At 38.9% G+C, this 25,499-nt stretch overlaps 1 protein-coding gene across 7 annotated transcripts; it reads right to left on the minus strand.

The window, feature by feature from the left end:
* Positions 1-25,355, minus strand: FRRS1 (ferric chelate reductase 1). Of its 7 annotated transcripts, none has more exons than XM_072932542.1 (20): positions 25,225-25,355; positions 25,029-25,101; positions 24,281-24,352; positions 20,597-20,701; positions 15,982-16,130; positions 13,251-13,440; positions 12,894-13,030; positions 12,428-12,522; positions 11,610-11,760; positions 10,317-10,496; positions 9,364-9,462; positions 8,715-8,862; positions 8,194-8,310; positions 7,470-7,585; positions 7,109-7,195; positions 6,092-6,189; positions 5,861-5,919; positions 3,710-3,853; positions 2,561-2,622; positions 1-2,466 (listed from the first exon to the last, which is right to left on the minus strand). In XM_072932542.1, the coding sequence occupies exons 5-20, from the start codon at positions 16,030-16,032 to the stop codon at positions 2,374-2,376; spliced, it is 1,827 nt and encodes a 608-aa protein (XP_072788643.1). In that variant the 5' UTR covers positions 16,033-16,130; positions 20,597-20,701; positions 24,281-24,352; positions 25,029-25,101; positions 25,225-25,355; the 3' UTR covers positions 1-2,373. The 7 variants fall into 7 exon arrangements, with proteins under 7 accessions (XP_072788643.1, XP_072788642.1, XP_030135109.4 ...); XM_072932541.1 differs by having other exon boundaries at positions 24,281-24,397; XM_030279249.4 differs by lacking the exons at positions 20,597-20,701; positions 24,281-24,352.
* Between the last annotated feature and the right edge of the window lie 144 nt (positions 25,356-25,499).

The raw sequence follows: 25,499 nt of genomic DNA on the forward strand, positions 1-25,499 counted from the left end.
AGTGGGAAGAAAACATTTATCCAGAACAATCAACAATTTTGCCAATTTAAAAGTTGCATTAGACACGGAACAAGGAAACTTTTTTCTTCTTGAGGAAAAGAAACTATTTTAACATTCAATTTAAATAGTGGTTTCTCCAGGAAGGATTTACATAGCTGTAATTTATAAAACAACATCTACAAAGAAAAACAGACAATCCATTTTGCTCCTAGGCAAGACTTTTCTAGTTTCCTTTTGACAGAATTTTCACATTACTAAAAGGGACAAGAACTTTTATTGAGATATTTACATTCATGTTTTAAAACCCACATTCATTATCATCTGTAAATGAAAAAACCCTCAGTACAGCTATTGTATTATAGAAAGAATCTGGCATTAACCTTAACTTAAAAAGCCATCAATCATGCCTAGGTTGAGTGATTTTTCTTCTATAAATTCACAGTAGATGAAAGAGTTCCACAAAACTTTAGCAGTAGATGAGCCTGAGATGCCCAGGCTTTTTGAGATAAGAATTCTCTAAAAAAAGGTCACACCCACACAGCTGGCCCCATGCTGCTCATCCTTCAGCCTGGGTTGTGGCTCACTTCGTAGTTCCCCTTTCCCACCCTGCACATGACTTTCCTAAAGGAGATGATTCAACTTGGACTCACTCACAGTCAGCTGCTGCTGACAAAGGGATTCATTCCAGCTCCATAAATGCCCTTATGGCTAATCAGGTATCTGAGCAGCCAAAAAGATCACTGACTACAAACGTGTAGCTTCCTGAATATCACCTGTATCTTCCTGAATATCGCCTGTTGTCCACACAACAGGCTGCACTACGGACTTGGGAAGGTGAAGGAAGAGACAGGACCAGATAGCTTTGGTAACTGCACAGAACCACCACCTGACCCACACCTACAAGTATGTTAGAGCTGGCCATACTTGTAGAGATGTTGCCATAAAAGTGTATACCAAGTCAGGCCTCACTACTCACTATTCTATCCAATCCTCCCAACATCTTAAAATTCCCAGCTAGCTTAGTATGCCTAGCTGAAAAACATATCTCGAATTGCTACAACTAAAAATCAATACTTTCCAGTAAGAAAAATGAAGATGTGTGGGAGCAAGCTATTCGGAGCCATAAAATACAACTGCAAAGCACTCTAAGTGCACAGCATATTAAGGTTTCACTTCCAAAATGCCATTCCAAGAGTATCCTTCCATACTTAGGCAAACCATGAACCAAAAATGTGAAACAATATAATCTCTTTCTAGTCTCTGTACCTAGTTCATATATTTGAAGAAACCTTTTGTTGACTAAAAAATTGCCCCCAATATTCTTTCAGAATAGAGTTATTATAGAATTCTTATAGTTCTGTGTTCTAGCTATGCCAGATCAAAGTACTCTCCCTTTACATTATCAGAAGCTGCTTTTCCTGAAGACAACCTAGCTCCCAGTTTAGTTTTGCCCAATAACACAAACACAACTGCAGCATTCCAGAGCAAGTATTTTCATTTCCATTAAAATTGGCATAAATCCATCTTACTCACACAGTTAAGTAATTCAGAAGCCTCAAGCAACCAAAGAGAGTAAAACAGAAATCCATAAACACAGCTAGGTTCTTCCTGGTTTGAGTTGTAAAGAAGTTACTATAGGTTTTAATGCATTTATATTGTAAATAAGTTTTCTTTTTATGATTTAGAAGCACCAAGAAGGATGAGACAGAGCAGTATTTTGAGTAAGGCAAGTGGTGGTTTTACTAAAGGACTGAAGTTCTTAAACGCCTGTGCTTGTGTAAATATACTGCTCTTAGAGCAGACAGTGCTTTTTGCATTTTACTTTTATCTATTTAGTTCATGCATCAACCTGCATTTGTGACAATTTCTCACCAAGTTTCGAGGTTTGTTTGGTTGAGGGTTTCCTTATGCACAAAACTGTTAAGAGCAGGAAGCTGGCATATCACATATTAGAACACTGTAAAGTGAACAGATTTATCTGGACCAGTCATATCTTACCAGTTCCCCCAATAATACTCACAAAAGGTTTAGGGAAATTAATAAAAATAACATTTTCAGCACATCTTCTCAGTCTTCTTTTCACCTACAAGCTTCAATCAAGTTACCTAGTGTGCTTAAAGAATAGAGATTTCACTCCCTATTCAGGCAAAGGTTCCCATTAAAAGTCCCATCAGGAGATGGTCTTTGTAGGACTGCAGGATTTCTCTCTAGATTTGAATTCCAGATCTCCCTAACACTAAGCATGACATACACGTGCTGATGTTCTTTAATTACATCTTCAGGACCATGTTGAGAAAAAAGTTGTAATAAAAAGTATTCCTTGCAGACTTTTCAGCTGCACATATTTTGTCACAAAATTCTCAAATACTTATTTCATACTTGGTTGATAGCTATCAGGAAGGTAACAAGGAATACTAAATTTCCACAGACATAGATGGTTAATACAATCTGTTTAAACAGACGACCCTGCAAGAAAAGGGGAAGAAAAGTCATTGAACAGTCAGGTTTAAATGAAGAATCATCCAATTTCACAGTAGCTAGTTACCAAATTGTGACTCACCTCTGCTTCTGCAGATGTGAGTGACTGCAGTATCTGTACTCTGTCATCCTCTATCACTTCAACTGTTCATGGGAAGAAAAACAGAAGTCAAGTCTGCCCTTAAGAAGAAGGGGGGCTTCATTTTTATACTACAGAAGTCTTGATCCTGTGACTAAGTCTTACACAGCATCAAATCTGAAAAGGACTTGGGAGTTTCATTTGACATTTCATGACCTGTTACTACCATGCTCACAGCACAAATTAAAAATTATACTGGTGCTGACCTACAAAAATTCTGAACACTGAAGTCAAAAAACATTGTCTTTTGCTATACTGAATAATCAAAACAGAGTTTTGAGCTAACACTTTTTCCTTTTATATTTTAAGTTAACTGGATTTCATAAGAAGTATTTTCATTAGCCAACATGAGAACACTCATTGTCCAAACATTTCAGGTTAATTTCCCTACTTCTAGGAAGTAATTACTGAAGTTTAATTTAAATTCACATCTTTTATAATCACTCCTTCTCCACATGCCACCTTACACAGACTCTTAATTAATCACACTTCTTCAGTTCTGCAGCTGTCTCATTTCAGCCTTAGACCCAGGTCATTCACATGTACAGTCACCTCCTCTCTGTGACACCAGCCAGTGAAGATAACAATTGCTAATGAAGTTACTACCCATCTCTTCCCTACACATATTGGAGTCAGGACGTCATATTCCTTCCCCAGTCAGTCAAAATGGCAAGCATTCAAGCTTGCTTCTGCAATAACAGCAGTTGATCAACACTTAAATGCAGATTAAATCTGCATTAATTAATCTGGATTTAACAGACCTCCCTGGGATTAAAATTACAGAAAAAGTAATAGAGTCTCAGAAAATATTTACATATCTCAGTCTGCGCATTTCAGTCCCCAATGAACTGTGGTTTGAGAAACAAGAAGCTACTATTTAAAATGGCACAAACCCCATTCTTCTAGAGAACTCTTGTCTTAAAAACTGGTTTTCTTCCATATTCATTTGTCTGCAGAAGAGACAACACTACTAAAGAGTTAGTCCCTTTCAGCTTCCAAGTTAGAGGCCAAAGAACACCTCCTGAAATTCCATCCACACTGGTTTCATCCTCAGCAAGCAAGGAGACAGCAGGAGTTTTGCTGGGTTTGTACCTTTACGAACGAGACAGTAGCTGTGTATTTCCAGAAGAACATCAGTACCAACATGCCAAGCTACAAAGCCAATCATTGCATAGGTGTCCCATGGGTCTGGCAGGTCAAGTGCTGGCAGATCCATTCCCAGGAACATAGTCACAACTATTCAGTAAAAACAAGATAAAAAACCCAATAAGAATATTGTGCCAGTGTGCTTTAAAAATTCTCTCAATGCTTTTGTGTCATGGTTTGACACGGGAAAAGAATTTTTTCAAAAGGAAGAGGTCGATCCAGTCAGGAGTCAGGTTTGGATACTGACACTTGGGGTGACCAGTTGAAGGTGGACACGCCTCTGACAGCACAGAGGGGTTAAAAGCGGAATTCCCAGGAGAACTCGCTCTTTTTTGGTTCCGGTCATTGCAAGGTACAGACCTCCCCCCCCAGCCCGGGCTGGGTCGGGGAGGGGACCCATGCGGCCTGCAGAGGTAGGCCGGGGGTGAAGGATCGGAACCGAGCTGGGCCAGCTCCTGCGGATGGAAGGGTGGAGAACATCTGGGATGTCTTTGTTCCCCCCGCCAAGCTAGAGGGAAAAGAGATAGAGAGCCAGCAGACACCTGGAAGGTTGCTGGCAGAGGAGAAGGAGAAGGGGGGGAAAGATGCCCAGTGTGGGAGACGGAGTCCTGGGCCGAGATTTCAGCTGTCCGGGGAGTCCAGGAATTTTAACCCTTTCCTGTGAAATGAAGGCTTTATGAAATATTACTCCTCCTCAATTTGAAGGAAAGAGAGACAGCCTGGGACCTCAGCTGTTCAGAGAAGAAGGCTGGGGGGGAGATGATGGAGTGGCTTTTGGCTGGACTCTTCTTGTTAACCATAGACTGAACCACTCCTTTCAAGAGGGACTGCATTTTAGGGGGATGCACTGGTGAGTCAAGAGACCTTCTTCAGCAACTACCAGTTCAGGAATGAACAGAGAGAGCTGAGGAGGGTGTGAGGATGCCCTCCGTCTTCAGAGAAGAAGAGAAGGCAATCTCTGTTCTTGGACCCTCAGCCCCAGGGGAAAATGGGGGGAATTGCAGTCCCAAAATGAGACACTGGACTGTTGTTCCTGGTGGTCCTTGGCAAAGCATCCTTAAAGGGGCCCTATAAGCAGTCTCTGTCCATGCACGGTGGTGAGAGCACTGTGACATGGAGAAGAGAGTGTCACACTGGCCGGTGTGTCTGGGCAGTGCCACGTGTGACATGGAAACACAAGAGGTGGCAGTTGTGTTTCCTGGGGGTCTGTGGTGCAAGGGGGACTCCTCTCTTCCCCGATGGACTCAGTACTGATTATATTGAAGGGTGAAAACTTGATTAGGGATCCAACTGGGTCTCGCTGTGGTTTGTTGGAGTTGGGTGGTGAGAGGAGGAATGTTTTGGAAGGTTTTCATTTTGAATTTTGTGTGGGTTTTTTTTCCCTTTATATTATTAGTAGTAGTGTAATAAAGTTTTTCCTTTGTTATTAAGTTTGGCCTGCTTTGCTCTGTTCTCGATCGCATTTCACAGCATTTGATTGGTAGGTTGCATTTTCATGGTGCCCTGGCATTGTGCCAGCGTCAAACCATGACATTTTGTAAAAAGATTTCCCATTAATTACCTAAAACTGCTTGAGGAACGAGGTTAAAGGAGTTCACACAGCTGAAGGCTGTTAAGGTATTTGTGGGGGGATTGTTTGAGTGGGGTTGTTTTGGGCTTTTTTGGTAGTCACCAGTCATCACAATATTAGTGCTTAAGGCTGCTGTGGAAGCTTGCCTCTATTACCAGAATTAAACCCAGCTGCTGGATCTGTAAGTGAAATTCTGTCTCCCATTCAGTAACGTTGAACTATGCTACTGTAACAATACTATTCTCGTATCTTCCAAGACAAAAAAAAATTATGAAGATAAGGACAGGCCCTTATTACAGAAGAATTTCAGATTTGGCAGCAATTCCTTTGGATTTAAAGTCAATTTTTTTCTCTGAGTTGTATCCAATAGCCCTTTAAAACTCACACAAAAGATGGCCACGAAAAAGGATCTCCAGTCATGCCTGGACTAGATGTACATAGAAGTTTTAAATGAACAACAGCTCAGACAAAGGGCAAAGCTCTTTTAAATCAGTCAAATGGGATTTACAACTATTACTTTTACTCACCAGCTAATATTCTAGCTGTTGTACCAGTACTCCAGTGAAACCAGTTAAACAGTTGCCTCCTGTAAAACAATGAAACACATTTTATTGATTACACTGTTGGGGGAAGGGGTCAGAAATCAAAGAACATTTTTGCCTACTTTCAAACTGTAAAAACTTTCCATTGTAAAAAGAATGTAAAAAGAAACAGTCACATTTAATTCCTGTGGCTGTAATTTAATGAGTCAGTTGTACCTTGGTGCATGACGAGATGGTCTGAAACCTGCCATAAGTGGTTGAAAGATTGTCAAAGCCATCACAGCACAGCCAAGATAAGGATGAAAACCTGCTTGCTAAACAGAGGACATTTTTCTTAAATATCATATCTATATAAACGGAGAGAAAAGACACCGAGAAGTCGCAAATTGTATTTGTTCTTGTATTAGTAAGTTACAATGGAGCAACACCAGCAGAGGCAACAGGACACAATAAACTGCCCTGCAGCTGGAGGGAGATTGTTTGCCTTGGTAGCAGACACACTGGTATGTCTGCTCGGGGCTTGTCCCACGTTTTTGCTATATTGAGAAATTCCACCAGCTGAAGAGCAGACTAACATCATTATAGAAACCATGGTCCAAGCTCTCCAGCTTCAACCCTGTGTCTCCAGGATAGGCCTATTTTATAACTCATCCCAGTACTGGTCTTCTCTTTCACCCAAAAATGTTTTATTCCATTTCCCTAGCTCACATCTGTCACCATATTCTTACACCTTGAACTCAGACACTCTCTAGACTTTCCAACTTTTGATGTGACCTTACATCAAGCAGAATACAGGTGATAGCAACAGGTATGCAATCTCTATCTAGCTACTGTTCCAAACCAAGCTTATCACTCACTGTTATGTCTAGATTGACAAAGACACTCATTCCCAGCAGGTTTACAATGCTAATGTCAGCTACCACATCCCTACTCCCCTCCCAAGATAATATTCTCTAAGGAAACAATAAGACCAAAATAGTACATAAGGAAACTGTGAGCAAAGAAGTTATTTGGGAGAAAGAGGAAGGAAGGAAAACATCAAAATTTTTCAGCTGTAGCTTAAAGGAGACAGAATTCCTCTTCTGGGTTGCCAGAATTTGAAATCAGCCTATTTAAGAACAGCTTTCACAGAAAATTGGTTAGAATTAGTCACAACAGCTGGCAGTGAACTTCCTCATTCATTTAGTCCCACCTTTACCTTTCAGTTAAACAAGACTGGAAGTACACACTTACTTGGCTCCAACCTCCTCGGTACACAAAAGGCAGCACAAAAGAAATGCTTGTAAGCATGACTGTGGTCAACATAAGCATACGATGCACCTAGAAAAGTTAAGTTTGCTTTTAGAAACTCTACACTTAATACATCATTAAAAGACATTAATTAGACCCACAGTTAAAAGATATTCTTAATCCCCACTTTAGACTTAACCTTTACCAGTAAAGTAGGTGAACTTCTGATTTTTAATTTATAAGATTAAAGAAAGATGTGAATCATATAATTTTTTTTGTCTGTTTCTTGGATCTAGTAGGTTTATAATTCTGCTTGCAATAATGCTAGAAAATACAGCTAGAGATATATGGCGATTTTTCCCACCTGAAACCACAACTCCTTGCCAAGTAGGAATGAATGAGACCAGACAGGTTTGAAGAATCGTGCAACAATAACACCAATACTAACTGTGGTAATCCAAGCAACAAACATTAATGCCCCTGAAAATGGAAAAAAAAAAAGGTAAGTGATAGGTAACTTCAGTGCACAACTTCCAAGACTATGTAATTGTTTAGTCAATATGCACATGGTTAGAATTTACCAAGAATTAAAAATGTATCCCCTGCATCAGGCTACAGCTTTATAGCCTTTATCTTGCTAGAGAACAAAAATATCCATGCAAAAGATAATCATACTTTTCCCAGACAACACAACAGAGCAGCTCTGGCTACTGCACATTTCACACAGACTAATACATTTTGTACATACTGGTGAGAGAAACCATTCTATCACCTACTCAGACATCAGAGGATGAAAGATGATATTGCTACAATCTGTGTGACAAAGAATGAGTGGCAGTTCAATCATGGACTTGCATGAAAGTCCAGTAGTGGGGGAGAAATAATTCCTGGGCAAAAAGAATCTTCCAACACTGTTCTTGAAACGAAAAATTAGTAACTTTGCTCTGCCACCAGAATATCAGATCTTGCTAGCCAACAGAATATACAACGCAAATGCCAGAAAGCCAAGAGGGAATACCAATTCTGCAATAACCCTCCAGTCTCAGTAACTCTAGAACTGGGAGACAAAACTAGAAACTGCAGCTTACCATGAGCCTTGATAAGCCGTGGGGCACGGGAACCGCCGATATCCAGAGGAAGGCCTGTGACGTTGTACAGTCCATTGGTGACCAGGGGCTGCCGACGATGTTTGTGTATGAGTCCACCTGAGCAGTGACAGAGTGATTTATTTCTTGCTAATGAAAGCCACTGCACTTTTAAGTGTGCCCATTCCTCATTCATGATTTCAAGCCCTGTTGTGACCACTGCACATAATCATACAAGCTAACACACAATATGGTAAGAACCTAACATCATCTAAGCCATCCTGCACACTGACAAAATGCAACTTGCCCAGCTACAGGAAATACAACACATATCTGAGCAAATTTGCAATAACTTCCATAAGCAAACCCATGATCCAGAGAAGCAGAAAAGGTGATTGAATTAAAGGCCTCAAGCTTCAAAACCTTAGTTCAGACACCTATTTTCATCTAAGCCACATCTTACAGAAGGGTTACTATCTCATTTGAAGCTGTTAAAAGAAAAACCATATGTAAGTCAAGTTTACCTTCACTAGCTTCCCCATCTGCCAGAAAGATGTAGTAACTGGTATCCAGATTAAATCTCCCTTTATAAGCAGGGAGACGAATCCTCCTTCTGAAAGAACATTGAAGAAGGCCATCCGCAAGCCTCCATGACACATCTTCAAGGGCATTCTGTAAAACAGGAGATACTCAGCCAGTCTGAAAAACTGGGTCTTAAGTAATTGGCTTAAAAGTAACCCTGCAAAAGACAAGAGTGTCACTGATATATCAAGAAAAAATGCAAATTATCCAGGGAAGGGGGATCCCTTCTAAATTGGCATGCAAGAGGTATGTCAGTAAGTCAACATAGCAACTTAGGGTTTGAATTATCACTAATTTTTACAGCCTGTAACAATGTTTAACTCAGGACATAGCAGTTGCGACTAGACTTCTAGCAAAGGGACAAAGTTTCTAAGAAGATTAAGCTCCCATCATGTAACTATCTTTACAAATTAAATTTAGACTTCCAAAGTTAACACTTACTGGGAAGTAAGAGCCCAACCAATCTCACATTAAAGAATTATGGATCCACCTCAGTATTTACACCTGCTGTGCAAAAGAAAAGCACAAAGCAGCAACATGCATTAATTCAAAACTACATCTGTGAAACTGTCTGAGTTGTTTAAAATATACCTCTGCATCCAAGAGAGGATGACTTCGCTCCTTCAGATGGGCAGTGCTCACATGAACACGGTGATCCTCATTAACACACAGATAGGCATCATCACCACCCTGCAGAGTTGAAAATAAAAGTATCTTTAGCCCAATAAAAAACGTTGCTGGCAGTCTCCAAAAGGTCTTTGATTTAATATAGGCAGCAAGACCTGAGAGATTCTGTAGTTATCAAGCTATTAGTCCCCATTTTTCAAGTACATCAGTATTATTACTGAGGAACCACATTAAGTCAAAGAGATGACACATAGAAAAACGCATTATGATTCACACTCACTCCCAGAGTAACAACCATCTTATCAGAAGTTTCTTTAATTATTTAAAATTTATCAAATTGACCAGACAAGACAGAGATGGATGTTAGAGCTATTTAAAAATCCACTTCAGTTACAAGATTTTTTCCTCCACAGCTGTAAAAAAAGTCTTAAGAACCAAGTGTTCCTGCACTAGGGAGATGAATATAAACAGCATCTCCTTTGTGCAACAAGCAGCCCATTTGTCAACAGCATCATCCCTTCACTTTAACATGAGTCAGAGAGAAGTATCTTTCAACATTTTTAAGACTGTTTGTATAAGAGTAACATTCAAGGACTAAATGCAAATGGCTTTCTGAATAACAACTCAGTTTCTGAGAGGTAAGATTTTCTGGATGAGTAAACAGAGATTGATTTAACCAGGAATTTCAGTCAGACAGGCTGAATTCTGCCATAAGAGATATCTATAGGGAAATTCTACTGAAGTTATTCAGTCCTGAGCTAAAAGTGAATATTCACCTATAAGAAACAACCTGTGTTTTAGCACTATGGGAGAGTCACACTCTGTATGACATCTGACAGTATTTCCATTTTCCATATGCATTTCTATTCAAACTTTACTAACATCGCAAAAGCAACTACAGAAAATAAAACACTTACCATCCACTGGTCCTGGGAAAATGCAAATGCTAAATATCCTTCACTTGGACCACTCATTTCAATAAAAAGTGAACTCTCCTCTTGTTGGAAGGATAGAAAAAAACATGAAGCACTCCCAGGATCACAGTTTGTAGGGTTCCTAATGCAGAACTTCATAATTCCACAACCTGATGCACTAAACTAAAATATTAAGCAAACAAACAAATTGTGAGCAATGACAGTTTCCATTCTCTTCCTCCTTTTTACCCATAGTAGAAAAAAGCATACAAGGAACAACATCATCTGTGTCTACACACCAATCTCTTAATCCATGTCTACAATTACCCTAGGACTACTAAGTAAAATGATGGTGAATTCCAAGATAAATTTGAATTGAATTTTCACTTTAAAGATATTACAATATACTAACTTCAAAAAGTCAGCAAGAACTTAAAAAAAAAACTTTCCTCTGGTCTAATATTTAGAGAGGTAGTATCAGCTGAAAGATGAGAAAGAAAATAAGGGTACTACAGCTTTTTGCTTGCTTCTTAAAGTAGAAACTCCACTGATACACATTGAGAAAATACACGGATTATAAGTCACAGTTATCCTGGATCAAATAGCAATGCTTGCTTGATCCATTCAAGACTCAGTAACACAGATGAACTCAGAGGGGAAAGCTTGTGAGACTGCAGTTGCTAAATATAAAGTTATTAGTCAAGACCAGATTAAGTTTTTTCCCATCTCTCATGAGAAGTACGCATAATATTTTCTGATCATTAATTTCTAAATGTTCTGTTAATCTTGCCACCTTTGTGCAGCATGAGGAGATTTGACCCTGCAAAGTTCAGGCAACTCAGCTAAAGGCAGCTGTCGTGTTCTTAGCCACATATATCAGTTACTCATCCATCATCTCTCCTTTTCTGTTAATTGGCTGCATAAATGACATCTCATGAAATTCCATTCATCACAAGCATTACAGAATCACAGAATAATGAGGTTGAAGAGACCTCTAAGATCATCAAGTCCAACCTATGCCCTAACACCAGAACTAGACTATAGCACCAAGTGCTATGTTTTTTAAACATATCCAGAGACAGCGATTCCACCACCTCCCTAGGAAGACAATTTCAGTATTTTATTATTCTTTCAGTGAAAATTTTTTTCCTAATATCCAACCTAAACCTCCCCTGACATAGCTTGAGACTGTGTCCTCTTGTTCCGCCAGTTGCTGCCCGGCGGAAGAGATCGACCCCCACCTGTCTACAACCTCCCTTCATTAAACATAGCCTGATTAGATTTATCATTACTTACTGGTTTTGATATGTAGGAAACTGGGTGTGAAGTTGACATAGCCTCTGATGTTGCATGCAAAGGTGGTGTTGGGGACAGCACATCAGGCTGAGAAACAATGGGACCCGGAATTTTTACCCAGAAAATCCTGTATTTCTTCACAACTGTGGCTCTTAAAAAACACAACACACACAGAGTCATTGCTGTATATATTTATAGCTGACTGCTGCTTTAAAAACAAAAAAAAAAATGGAAAAGAATCTATAGTTCACAGAAATTATTTGTAAAACCCTCATCTCTATTGAGACCTCTACCATTTAAGGGATTGAAGTAGGAAAGTATCTGAAATCTTAGAAAAAGAATTTTAAAACATAATACCACATGCTGCAGTGAATATAAGAAACATTTAGGCCTAAGGCACAGATTAGAACTTCAGAGAAGAGTTGCAATGCTTTTATCCTGTAGTTCACAAAAAGTTAGTAATGTAACAGGAGGATATATACACAGTATAGTTAGGTACAGCAAAGAGAAAGATCCTTGGCAATGTATATCGCAGGTATGAGAAGTGAGAAGGTAGCTAGAAAGACTAAAGAAACCAATATTCAAATCCCCTTATACTCTTCCTGGGAGGAAAAAAAAAAAAAAAAAAAAATCACCTTCAAGCTCTTCCTAAAAAAGTGTTTGCATTAAGACAGACTCTGCAGCAAGTAAGAGGTATTGCTTTTCAGGCCATTGGACCCAAGGACTTTGCAGTTGCTGGACAATATTTGACACAGAAAATGGTACCATTTACCTTGTCTGCATTTTAATAAATTAGAATCTATACTAGGTTTACTTACAGAAACTGTACATGTTTTGGAGCATTTTCAGGAGCAATCCAATAAACTTTTATGTCTTTCTTTTTTGATTTACTTGTGTGACTGACAGCTGAATTCTGAAAATACACACATATCAAGAGTTAGACATGGATACACATTTTTTTACTTAAGACAGTCAGCAGAGGCTGCAGCTAAATCCTACAGAGATACTGTACTACCCCAGTGCAACTGGCTTTTCCCCAGTCTGTCATGATCAGCTCAGGTGAGATGTAGCACAGCAACTTACTCATACTAACAAACTTCAAGACTTAAAGGAATAGCTTTCAATCCAGAAAACCCCAGCAATGAGCTAGAGGCCCCCGCAGCATTTATACAGAAATAGTGAGATTTTCTTAGTAAGGAAATGTTCCCCTTTTTGACAAGAGGATAAAGAGACAGTACAAGCCCCTCAGTGCCCACTGAATAATTGTAAGGCATTGGACTCTACCTTGGTACGAGCACACGTCAGCAGCTGAGAATGTCTCCGGTCAGCTAACACAAAAGAACCAACTGCAGGGCTATCCAGGCGTTCTGCATCCCGGGCTTGTATGAAAAATCCTTCAAAATCTGGCCCAGACAGATGAACTAAAGCAAGAAGAAGAATAAGGAAATTTAACTCTACTCCAGAAGAAGAAGGAAGTATTTCAACAATGACTACCAGATGCTCATTTTACAAGTACTGAACAATGGTTAATGGATTACCTAAACAAGATTCAGCTGCTTAGATAAATCCAGTAGAGAAAACTGAGGAAAGACTGTAATACAAACAATAAATTAAGCTCTTCAGCTGTAAGTGACATAATACCTTCTATGTTGTCCCCTGGCTTAAATTCAGTCCCATTCACGGTAATGGTGTGCTCAGGTGACAGCTGAGGAGAGCCACCATGACAGGGTATCATGCTGGTACAGGCTTCTCTTACTTTTCCATTTGGATAGCCAACCACAGATGCATAGAGGCAAACAGATATCCAAACAGCAACACCAGGCAGCTCCATCTGTAGAAAATAAAATTTACAGGCAATTAAACATAATAAATATTTATATTACAGGTCACCATTCCTCTTCAGAAATCAGTTGAATGGTAGAATACAAAACTATGTTTAAAAAAAGCATTCATGAGAAGACACCACTCCTAGCTTCTGAATAACTTCCGCTTCTGATAACTGCCAGACATTATTAGAATGTTCAGATACTGTATTTCAGGCCATCTACTGGCTGTCAATGGATCCCTCCATGGAGTGAGTGGATGGAAATCATCCATCCACTCGCTGGATGGATGATTTCCCTCCATGCATTTTGACAGCCCTTTTTAAAAATGTCTTTTACCAATCTCTCTCCTGTTATCAAAAAAAAAAAAAAAAAATCAAGTTCCTTAAACATCTTTATATGCTTCACAGCTATATTAAAGTCAACAGTATTGAAGAACTATACAGCTAGTATTAAGATCATTTTCATTAATCATAGCTTCAAATTTTGCATCATTATAGACTGCCTTTTGTTTCCACAACCCGTGTCTATTTCCTCACATATGACAAATAATTCCCTAGTAACAAGTTCTTCTTTCTGCAGGGAAACTAAAATTGCCAAACATCAGAAATAAATTTTAAACATGGAAGAGTGAGAATTTGGTATGAAGATGTAGACAAAGAAATATGTATGTTTGTTGCAGACAAGCACAAGACTTCTCCTTTGAACCCTTTCTTTTGGATATTGGACCTCTAGACAATTAGCCAAACAAAGGATTTGGCTTGTCACACTCTTGTCAAGGGAATAGCATGCATGAAAGACAAGGGATAGTAGGACTCCAGATCCTAAAACAGTTATATGAACCCATAACCTCAGCTTTCATCACACAGTGTTTTACCCCACCATAATACTGTTTTCATAAAATCTGTGGCAACTGTTTTGCTGCTCCAGTAGCATGCAGCACTTACAGCTGTACTGTGGTTTACAGAACACCTTAGCCAACAAAAGAAGGCATTTCCACAGCCAAAAGGCCAGAAGAACAGAGATAAACTTTCTTTCAGTCCTTAGGCACAAGAAGTGAGTTATCAGCTCTAGTGGAACATAGACCAGACAAGTTGATCTGCCTTCTGGAAGGGCCATGCCCATTTTGCAGCAAGTGATAAGAAGTATCAGGTTATGAAGCTCCCCGACAGCATGGATGGACATGAAGATAAGAAATACAGAGAGACATTTCAGACTAAACTCTTGATACCTAAAAAGCAGTCAAAGGAAGATAAGGCACATCATTATGTTACACAACAGGAGTCATCAACATGAAATCTTCCAAAGTTCTCATACATGGAAACCCAGAATTTCCAAGGCCATGCTATATTTGTACTTGAACATATGGGCTCCCCAGCATCTTTACCCCACTAAATAGAAGAAAATCAGAGGTAAGAGTGAGTTGAACAGTTAGGTTTCAAGAACCAGAAAATTCTAGTCTCTCTCAACACTCAACTCCTCCCAAATATTCAAGATAACATTATGATCATATCTTTCAGTTCAATTATTTCCTTCTAGTTCAAACACTTGTCCAAGCTGTCAAAAGTTTACATCTAATTCATTTTTTATATGCAAGTTAAAGATGCCTATAGAAAGATAAAGACTAAGGTTCAGTATAATTATATGTACCAGAGAAAATTTCAAAACAAGAAGAGATAAGGCTGCATATCACAGAGACAAAAAAAGTAAGTTAGTATTCAGCTTTAAGTAGCATAGGATGTGGTACAGATGTAAAGGAAACAAGAAATATTCTTGTCAGATTCAACTGACTCAAAAGCTGGCAGAAGAAAAAGATTAAGTAGAGATTAATAGAATAAAAAAAAAAAAACAACACCAAAATCTGAAAAAGATTTGGATAAACAGAGAGCAGTAAGTTACTTCTTCCTGTGTTGAAAACAACTCCTACAGTACCTGCAGGTAGCCCAATAGCTCATGAACACAATGCTCACACTCCAACTCAGGATCTCCTCAAAGAACTTATCTTCTTTCAGCTGTTAAACTTCATTAGCTGCATAATGTGAAATCTAAAACTAACTTCAGATACGAAGAAGAGATGAGACCACAGGCAAGGCAAACATACTGCCAGCTCAAAGGTACAAAACTACCATTGCCAGAAATTTCTCCTGAGCACCATCAGACAGAAGGGTGAACAAAAAAGGAAAGAACCACCTGAAGGGGAATAAACTATATTAATATAAGGGTTTATGACATATTCCTTTAGAAATAAACCCCTACAAAGGCAAAGAAGACAGTCTTGCTGTCCAAGAGTCACCCTCCCTCTCAATTAATAAAAAGAGCTTGGGTTGGCCTCTTCTGTTTAGTTAAAGGTGGTCATGTCATGACAGCTGGATTGAGCAACGACAGAAAACACATTCATAATAATTCATTACTTTTAAAATATAAACATACACACCCCCACGTGCACAAAAATACACACCTCAGCATTGTGTTCTTCCTAGGAAAGAGAATTTCAAGGGCATATGTGTTTCAAAATTATTTTTTGTAATAGTTTGAGTGTAGGTACTTACCTTACAGCCAGTCCTTCTGTTACAGTGACGAATCCTGAGTAGAACTGCCATTGGCTCTCTTGTAGTAAAACAATTTATATGACTTTGTAATATCTTCTATTTGGTTTGCATCTAACTGTATTAACCTTTACTGTATTCAGGAAGTTTGTCTGAAAAAGAAACAGTACACACACAAAATAAGTACAGTTTATAAGAGCATTTTTACTTCAGGCACATATTTTATATAGCTTCCCCACAATTCAGCTGAAATGCATGAAGCTGTAATGAAACACTGACCCTGTAGCTTCCTTAGCTTCATCAGATACTTCCCCAGATGCAAAAGTGTTTCAAACTAAGTAATTACTAAGTTATCTTCTGTTGCAGTTAAGGGCGGGCAGACAACCAACTTTTGATACCCTCTTCCACCAAGAATTAGTTGACATAAATTTGCAGCATGATTTTAAAGCTCATTATACATTTACTCCCTCTCAAAGAGATGCTTTCTTTTGGAAGAAGAATAAACAATTTGAAAAACATGGTCGCTTTCTCTTTTTTCCACATATCTCACCAAGAATGAACAGGAGGCCAGGATTTCACTTCTTTGCTTTAATGATTTTACTTGGGCAGACGCTCTGCATAGAATCTTCATAGCCCAACCTTGCAAACTTCTATCTATATGAAGAGCCCAAAGTTGGAGACTAACCTAAAAAGATGCAGTTATCCCAACTATGGCATGAACACATTTACTGTCATAGTTTCATAGAGCCATCTCCTATGCACGTTAACAAAGAAACAAAATAAGAAACTAGTATTCACAAAACAAGTAGCAAAAAGATACCAGAGGAACGTGGGTAGCATGGCTTCCAGAAAAAATAAGCCATAGCTTACCTTGACTCATTAAGGCAGACAGGTTTTGGAGTTTTCTCTAAAGCAATTCAGAAATCTTGCATGAAAGGCAGCACCTACACGGTGCTCTAAAAACGCCACCAGATTTTACTTCGCTTCATACCTGCTGCAGACGTCCTATTAAGCAAATACACTTTCCAAAAAACTTGCAGTACCACTTGGAGCACTCACTGGCATCAGTTAAACCAAATCACTACTACGAAGGCTACAGCAGCTCCTCAGCCCCACGCGCCCTTGCCCCAGGGCGCCTCACTCTCCCGTCCAGCGCTGCTGCGGCGGAAAAGGGCGAGGCGGGAAGCGCAGCAACCTAAGCAGCCCCTCCGTGTGCTGCAGCCCGCCCGCGGCCGCGGCGCTTTTCTGGCGGCGGGGCGGCCGGCGCGGGGCCCGCGGGGCGCGGCCCGGGCGGGGCGGGGCCGCCAACCGGAGCCGCGAACCGGAGCCGCTCCGTGTGCCCGCCCCAGGTGCTGCCCGCCGGGAACCCGCCGGGACGTCCTGGTTAGCAGCTAGAGTTTTACTGAGAGATTGGCCCTGCCAAAGCTTACAGAGCACATTAGCGGTGCCATTCGTGGGCCGAAAGGTGGTCGCATATACAAGGCTTGCAAAATCAGGCCTTTCTTATCAAGAAAGCAAATAAATGCTGGCTGTAACTGAGGCTTTGCTGGTAGAAACTGCAGTTGCTTACACAAGCTTCTCTGACTTCTGTATTGTTTAAATCCAAGTTCTCAATTGCTCAGGAAGTGACACAAAAGGACAATTACTTAGAAATCCAACGGGAATTTTGCCCTCCCACATCATAGAAATATAGTGTTTGTGTTAAAAACCACCTTTAGTGGAAAGCTATTGTGATTCGGTTGCTTACTAGTAGTTCTGAGCAGTTCTAGAGATCTTAGTACTATTAATTAGGTAATATTTTCTAAAAAAGAATATCTACTAAAATAGACTAGGAAATGTTTTGTTAGTTTTCACTCTTTTCTCAATTTCTATAAAGGCAACATTAACCTTTAGAGGTACCCTGTGGTAACATATCAAAAAATACATTTAACGTGAAAATCAGAAAATCTTGCCCAATCAGAAAAATTATTTGACTGTTACTTGTATTATCTTGCTCATGGGAGTTACTGGGACTCTGAGATCTCACTCAGTGTTCAGCAACTCAAGAAACATAATGCATAAGCAATAGCTTGAAGTGAAATATGGCTATTTCCCCCTAGCTGGGGGGGAAAAAAATTCTGTTAACAGCTGCATTCATAAAGTTCCCATATATGAAAGAGTTTGATAAGATTGCAGGGCTAACTGCATACATGCTTCATGATGTGACTGTGTGTTTTTACCTAATACAGATACATTATTAGTAAGCAGAGACGGATGAAAATGCAAGCTACAGTTCTGTTGGAAATGGTAATCAGAGTTTAAGAAGGAAAAAATCATTTTTCTGTGAAAAGTAAAGAGGGCAAGGGAGGGAATACTGTTTTGCTTATCATTGTATAGCTTCTCTTATTTCAAAAGATGTTAGCTATTGCTGAAGAGCTGCAAAGCAAGAAAACCAAGACAACACCAAGAGAACCAGGAAGAAGAAAACCAACTCTGTAACTACTGGGTACAGGTCCCCATACTTCTGCATGGGCAATCATCAATCTGACTGGAAGGGCTCTTTTCAAACACAACAGTCTCCTTAAAAAAAATAGTACAATCAATAGTTCTGCAGCCTTAATGAAAATGTTTCTATGAAAGGGCACTGCTTGCTAATTTGTTAAGTGTCATATCCAGTATAAAGTAAACAGAATGCATTAGGGTATATGAGCTATAAAAAGTCCACAGTTGCATCTCCTTTGTAAAGTGTACTGCAACTGTTGTGTGTTCATAACAATTCTGTATTTGTTTCAAAGCAGATGTTCTAGCTTAACCAAATGAGATAGAGACATAGAGGGCTGGGGGGTGGGTTTGAATCTTCCTGCAAGCCTGAAGAGATAAAGCTGTGTAACCTTACTATTGACCTGTGTCAGAGGATGAAGTGGCAAACGAATGAAACCACATCTAACATGAAAAGAAGCTGATGAGGTTTTTTTGCATCATTTATTATAGGCACTTAAGGAATTAAGTGAAAGCTTATAATTTTCAAAGCAACAGGAATTTCATATAGGAGACTTCATTCCAAGTATATAAAGGGGAATTTCTCTTGCTTGAGAACCAAGAAAGCAATTAAGTAAATATATATAATTTTGGAAATTAACTATTATGCAGTCCAAGGTTTATACTGATAGCTATTCTATTTTTTAAGCTCAAAGCTATATGGAAAACAACAAGCCATTGAAGAGAACCCATGTTTCCATGTGAGTCCTTCTAATCAACTTTCCTCTTAGGTATTAAGCTAACTATTCAGCAAAACTGTGGCATTTCAGGTCAGACCTTGCTCAAATTTCATATATGTGCACTGAGCTCTATGTTACTGGCAAGGTTATAACCATAAAACATCACTTGATTTCAAATCAAGTAATGTGCAAAAAGGCTGCATCCCTACCAGATTGTTTTGATGGTGGATAACTGGATCAAAGAATTTTTTGTTACTAGCATTACCTATTTTGAAATACTGAATTGTGTTTGAAAAAGTGCATTGCAATTGGCTGAATACATGCTGGATACTAGGCTTTCACTGAAGATAACAGTCCTGGCATGAATATTTACTCTCCTCTCTCTTGCGTAAACTACACACACAAAACCATGCATTTGAAGATTTTTCAAGCTTTCAGCATTTTTCAAGATTTTCAGCATTATTGTCTTAGTTAAAGATTTATTAGGGAATTAATAACAATATTTTTATCTTAGATATGAAGAATTCTTCCTACTAAATCAATTTGTATACGGTGGGATTTTTTTACTCCCAAAGGAGAATGTTGAGTCATTGAAACAATCCTGACCATCTAAATGGAAATAAATGATGATAAAGTCACAATGTGGGATGAGATTTTTTCCTCCATAATTAATAATTTAGTCTCCCTTGAGCTTTGGCACTGTTTCATACTTACCTAGTTTACCAACTTATTGTTAATTTACAAATTAGATTAAAGTATTCCCCTTATGTTCAGAAATGTCCTTCTACTGTATGCATTTTTTGATTCTTTACTAATCACGTTCATTTTGGAATTTTTTTATGTCATACATAAAAATTTAGACTTGGAACCGTATTTATATGAAAATACTTGTTTACCTAAAGGTAAAACGCATTTTATAGTTTTCAGTCAGTTACTGTACCAAGCCACCTGGTGGCAGTAGCCAATCGGTCAAATAAGATTTGCCATCTCATCTCAGGAATCCTTTCTCAGACAACCCATTTCCATTTCTTCACCTTTTCTCATCAGCTCCTAATTTGACTCCTTTATGGTTTTAAATGCATTCTTTGTTCAGAACCAGCATGTCTGTAGGTTTTGCAGTTGCTCTGTGTTCAGGCACAAGCAGTCCTGCTGGAAGGATGATGCACAGCACTGTCAGTTGTAGCAACATTCCAGTTAGTACATGCCCAATGCCCCTGTTGGGGGAACCATGTGGTGATGTTTGAGTACTCTCCATGGGAAAGGCTGCAGGGATTTTAGCTCTTACTTTAGCAAATCTCACTTAAAGGTTTGTAGAGACTTTCAAAAGCTAATAAACAGGTCAGACCATAACATGGCTGGTAAAAGGCATATCCAACATTTTGAGCTGTGAAAAGATTAAGGGAGAGAAGATTGTTTCATACCAGTTTTCCAGTCCTGTAAGCAGCAATCCTCCACTGATGAGCACAGGGTAATATCAAGCAAGGCATAAAGGGACCCAGTCCAGACAGGCTATGGAAAGCTGCCTCCTGCAGAGTCAGGTTAGTACATGGTCACTTTGGAAGCCAGTACCTCCAAGGAAGTTCCAAACTTTCTCAGAAGCAAAATATCAAAGCCATTCTATTCTACAAGACACTTTCCTCCAGCTGAAAGTGGTAGTGCTTTGTACAGAGGCACTACCTCTGTATGGTGCTTCATATGTAGGATACTCAAAAAACTGGACAGCAGCAGCAGTTTGTATGAAAGCACAATAATTCCTAGGTTCTGGGTGTTCACATAGGAATCAATGCCCAGTAATGGGCAAACTACTTCTCATCAGTAATCCTTAAACACTTAAATTTGCGGATAACCAAAAGACGTGATGATATCAATGAGACAAACACAAAGGACTGCTGTTTTCTGGTAGGAGCATTTGGAGATGGTTCAACTGTAAATGTTTTTGTGGTCTGATTGCTGTATAGCAAAAGATTTGCCAGTCTGAATTCCAGCTTGGTAGCACTTTAGAGCAACCACTCTTATATCATCTTCCTTGTTCTTCCTGCTCATGTTTAATATCTTTTAAAACAAATGCTTGTGGTAGTCATACATTTGGTGAAACATTTTCCTTCTGCAATATATTACACCATGTTAGCCTGTTCAAATTACCCTGGCTTGAATTCTGACAGCACTGAAAGATTACAGAGCAGGACTACAGTTTCCATTATTAGCTTTCAGATAACTTCATGTTTTTTTGTTTTTTTTTTTTTTTGTTAAAAATCAGATGTCAAATATATAGAACAGAAAAGAAAAATCCTTTGGTTACCATTTGAACTCAGAAGACCTAGCTAGGTAAGATTTAAGGAATATTATTGTAATGGACCAGGAAAATATTAATGATATTCTCAGTATAGTTTGATATATTAGGAAGGAACATCATGAAGGAGAAGGAGTGTGCAAGAGACACTCTAATTATTTTTGAGGAGGAAATAGATTTGCTTGGTAAGACATTCCTACAGTTCATTTAGGAATAGATCCACTGAAGTCTTAAATCTCAGCATATCTCACTAGTGTTACATGGAACAATTCACAGGAAGATAGAAGTGCTGGTAGTGGCTCAGCACACTGGTATGATGTGTTCTCCTTCTACAATAAAAATTGGCCCAGTATATGTGAATCAATTTTACACCGAACAAAGTTAAATGGTACAAGAATATAACTCAGATACTTAATTTTGTTTGCCAAGTCCCCATGTTTGCAGATTATTAATATCAAACTAATGTGATGGTTAGCTAAAGCAGTCAAATGTATCTAAAGTACTTATGTGAAAAACTACATTTAATGACATTTTATATGGTCCTCTTTAAAGACACTTGCATTGAATTTAACAATTTTCTATTAAAAATTAAACTCTATTAAAATTTAACTTTCCATGGATGTTTGATTGTTTGAGGGCACACAGTAAAAGAATGGCCAAATTGGAATTGAAAACAAACCCAAAATGTTAATCTTTGAAAGGTCAAACACTTCCTTACATGAAAGGCCAGTAAGGACAAACTAAAGAGGTTTGTGTCCTAGCATCTCCATCTCATATGATTTCTGACTTAAGTAGACATTTTTATTCCAGCCTATCATTTATTCACTGCCCATCAGGCTATTGCAATCTTTTCAGCCATTTAGAAGGGAGTTTTTTAAAAAAGCTATAGGTGATTACATCAATGTTCTCACTAACGTTTTCACTCAATACTAGATTCTAATGTCTAAGAACATACCCAAATTTCTGCTGAGCATGTAACTGTCTAAGAAAGCACTTGTTTTCAGTCACTCCATAGCAAAGATCTAACTCAGAAAAGACTGAAGTTTAACCAAACTGCAGAGATACACTTTTAAAGAAAAGGAACTTTCTTTCAAATTTGCATTTCTGTTGAGAAATCTCCATTAGAAAACAAAAGCTAGACAGAAGACTCAACACCTCTTAAGCTTCTTATTGTTGGAACAATAACACAGTGCTAATTAATGCATTTACAGGGCACGAGTGTAAAACATTGAGAAAAAAATGTGCTCACTTTAAATTTTATAAAGTCTCATATTTCCTGTGTGCAGGCCAAAGGAATCTGCTTTTAATTTTAGTAAGATGTTCAGCTTAGTTTTCTCTGTGCTACTTGACTTTTACTGTTGTTATTGGGAAATATTTTTCTGTTACTAAACATAAAAAACGACTGCCACCATGAAAGTACTCCAACTTCAGAGTACTTTTTACCTTTTAAAACAGGCATAAGCAATATGACATTAGTGAGATGTGACACCTAGTGAAAAGCTCCCAAAGTGTATTGACACCACTACTAGGATAAATGTTCTGTGTTGCAAAACAGGAGGAAAGAAAAAAGGACCACTAGGAAGGTGTATGTAAAAGGAATGAAGAATTCTAGTATGAGTAGATTTGAAACTGCTGCAAAATTATGTAGCAGTTCCTGATGATTAACATTGATATGGTATGTACTCCTATTTCTGAAGCAACTATTGATCATTTCCTGCTGTGGTATATCATAATCACACAGAGAAACTGCAAACAGCATAAAAGGGCACTGTGAAAATTGCCCCTTAGATGCCAGTGTAGCAAATGCTCAGTTGGTGTTGGTTGTGACAAAAGTGCAATGCTCAAAGGTAGCACTTGTGCATTCATGTTTTGCTGGTTTCCACACAGAGAAAAACTGCTCAATTTACATGTGCTAAATGAACACAGACCCAAAGTCTGTAAGGGATGGGCCAACATAAGAGACGATGATGATAGAGAAAGAATTAGAGAAGTTTGCTCTGTTCCTGATTACCTCATCAAGAGACCTGCAACATTCATTATCTTTGAAGCAGTATTTTTTTATATTGATTTGAAAGCAAATGAAATTATACTAAGTGATTATAAATATATAAATTATACCAATTATTAAGTGATGTCACAGTACCTGGGCAATTTTTTTTGCTGTGTAGTGAATCAAGTCCTTTATTTACACTGTTGACATCTGGTTTAGCTACAGTCACAAATGATGTCAAAATAACTGTCTCAGGCTTGGTTTCATAATGATTTTTGTCCACAACACTAAAAAAATTCTTTTTCATAAACCTGGTTCCATTTCAAAATCTGTGTCAATACATAGTATAGAGGAAATGTGCCAGTGCAAACCTCATAAAGATAGGGCTAGTTTCTGTATGGAGTAAGGAAATCAAAAGAGACACATTTTAAAACTTAGTAACAGGAGAGAAATTGCCTTCAATAATGCCCATTTGGCTCCTATCTTGCTTTTCACAAAATATTCAACATGCACTTTAGGATAACTATTTATGCAAAGGACTTGGCTACATAGGCATTATTTGCTCTCCCTCTCTTAGAGCTGCTCTCTATGTAAGCAGCTCATGAAATTTTAAATCCCAGCCCATTTTCACTATGTGACAGGACAACAGCAAGGCCTGGAAAAGACACTTGTGCAAATCTCTGTGGCAGACTGAGTGACTGCAGTCACTTCAAGCTACTAAAGCTTGCAGAGGACCCTAGAAAAAAGATGGTCCACATTTCTTCCACGTTTCTTTTAGTTACTTCAGTTTTGTTTCTATGGCTTCCAAGAACTGTGTTGTATTACCTTCTTTTCTGGGACACGTCCAATTCAGAGGAAACAGCCAGCATGCCAGGAGAGCCAGGGTGCAAGTCTGTCCTGTATATGAACATAGGCCAGCAAGCTGAGTAAAGAATAAGGGGGCTGGAAAAGACAAGGACAATGGGAGAATTCTATTGGGCAGGAAATAGCCATGTGAAATCCTATTGTAAGTATCAAATCTGAATGAGCCTTGATGAGGTGAATCCTAAGGGAACTGCACTCAAAGGGGTGCTTTTCCTTTTTGCTCCATTCTGTCTAGGAAGCCTAATATATGTCAAGGGCATACAAGACCTATTCACCTACACCAACATGAAAACCTTTCTCAACAATACCAAAAAACATTAACTGTAATGAGGAACAAATAGATTTCTTGAAATTTTCAGAGGGAGGAGCAAGTGAAAGAGAAAATTAAGGAAAAAAGCTACTAAATTACAAAAAAACTTTAGCTTGAAATGAGTGGAAGTGTTTCCATTAATATCAAGACATTTGGACTTTCCCTAAATGCACTGTAATTGGATAAACACTCTGCAGTAAAATACGCTTATAAGGGTATGTGATGGGATGGCTAGAAGTAAATGGTAAAGTCTAAATTGCAGGCTCCTTCCAATGCCACAAAGTATACCACCTTCGAGAAGAAGAAAAGAAGAAAAAACAAACTCAGTATAACACAGTGACTGTAAATTGAGAAGCACTTTTTTAAAAACATATTTCTAGGCAATAAAAATAGACTGACCTTCCAAAGCTGCAAGGCTGACCTTTACACTGGGATGCAGTGTGAGAGGCCTGGAGCAATTGTCCCAGGTGTTCTGCAATACAAAGCAATGGTAAGGGCTGCATGGGGTCAGCACTTCGGATGACAGTATGCTGCAAAACAAGGCGGCGAGGGGGTGTTGTTCTGCTGTTTGGGATTTTTTTAAAAACCATGCTACCTCTTGGTCAAAGACAGATCCACGGAGTTTGTAGTCTTGTCCACACACTATATATAGCACTTAAACTCTGGCTGACATCATGTTTTTTCAGCAGCGCAGCCTATCAGGATGGAGCCTGACAGGCACCAGGCCGCCCGGCGCTGGGTGCCGGCCCTGAGGCAGCGGGGCGGGCACGCTGAGGGAACTCGGCGGAGCGGCGTTCCAGTCACCGCAAGGAGCGGCTGGGCCCAGAAGCATCAGCCAGGACACTCCGGGCAACCTTTAAAGCCACCCAG

Source organism: Taeniopygia guttata, chromosome 8 (genome assembly GCF_048771995.1).
Source record: "Taeniopygia guttata chromosome 8, bTaeGut7.mat, whole genome shotgun sequence".
NCBI classification, from domain to species: Eukaryota; Metazoa; Chordata; class Aves; order Passeriformes; family Estrildidae; genus Taeniopygia; species Taeniopygia guttata.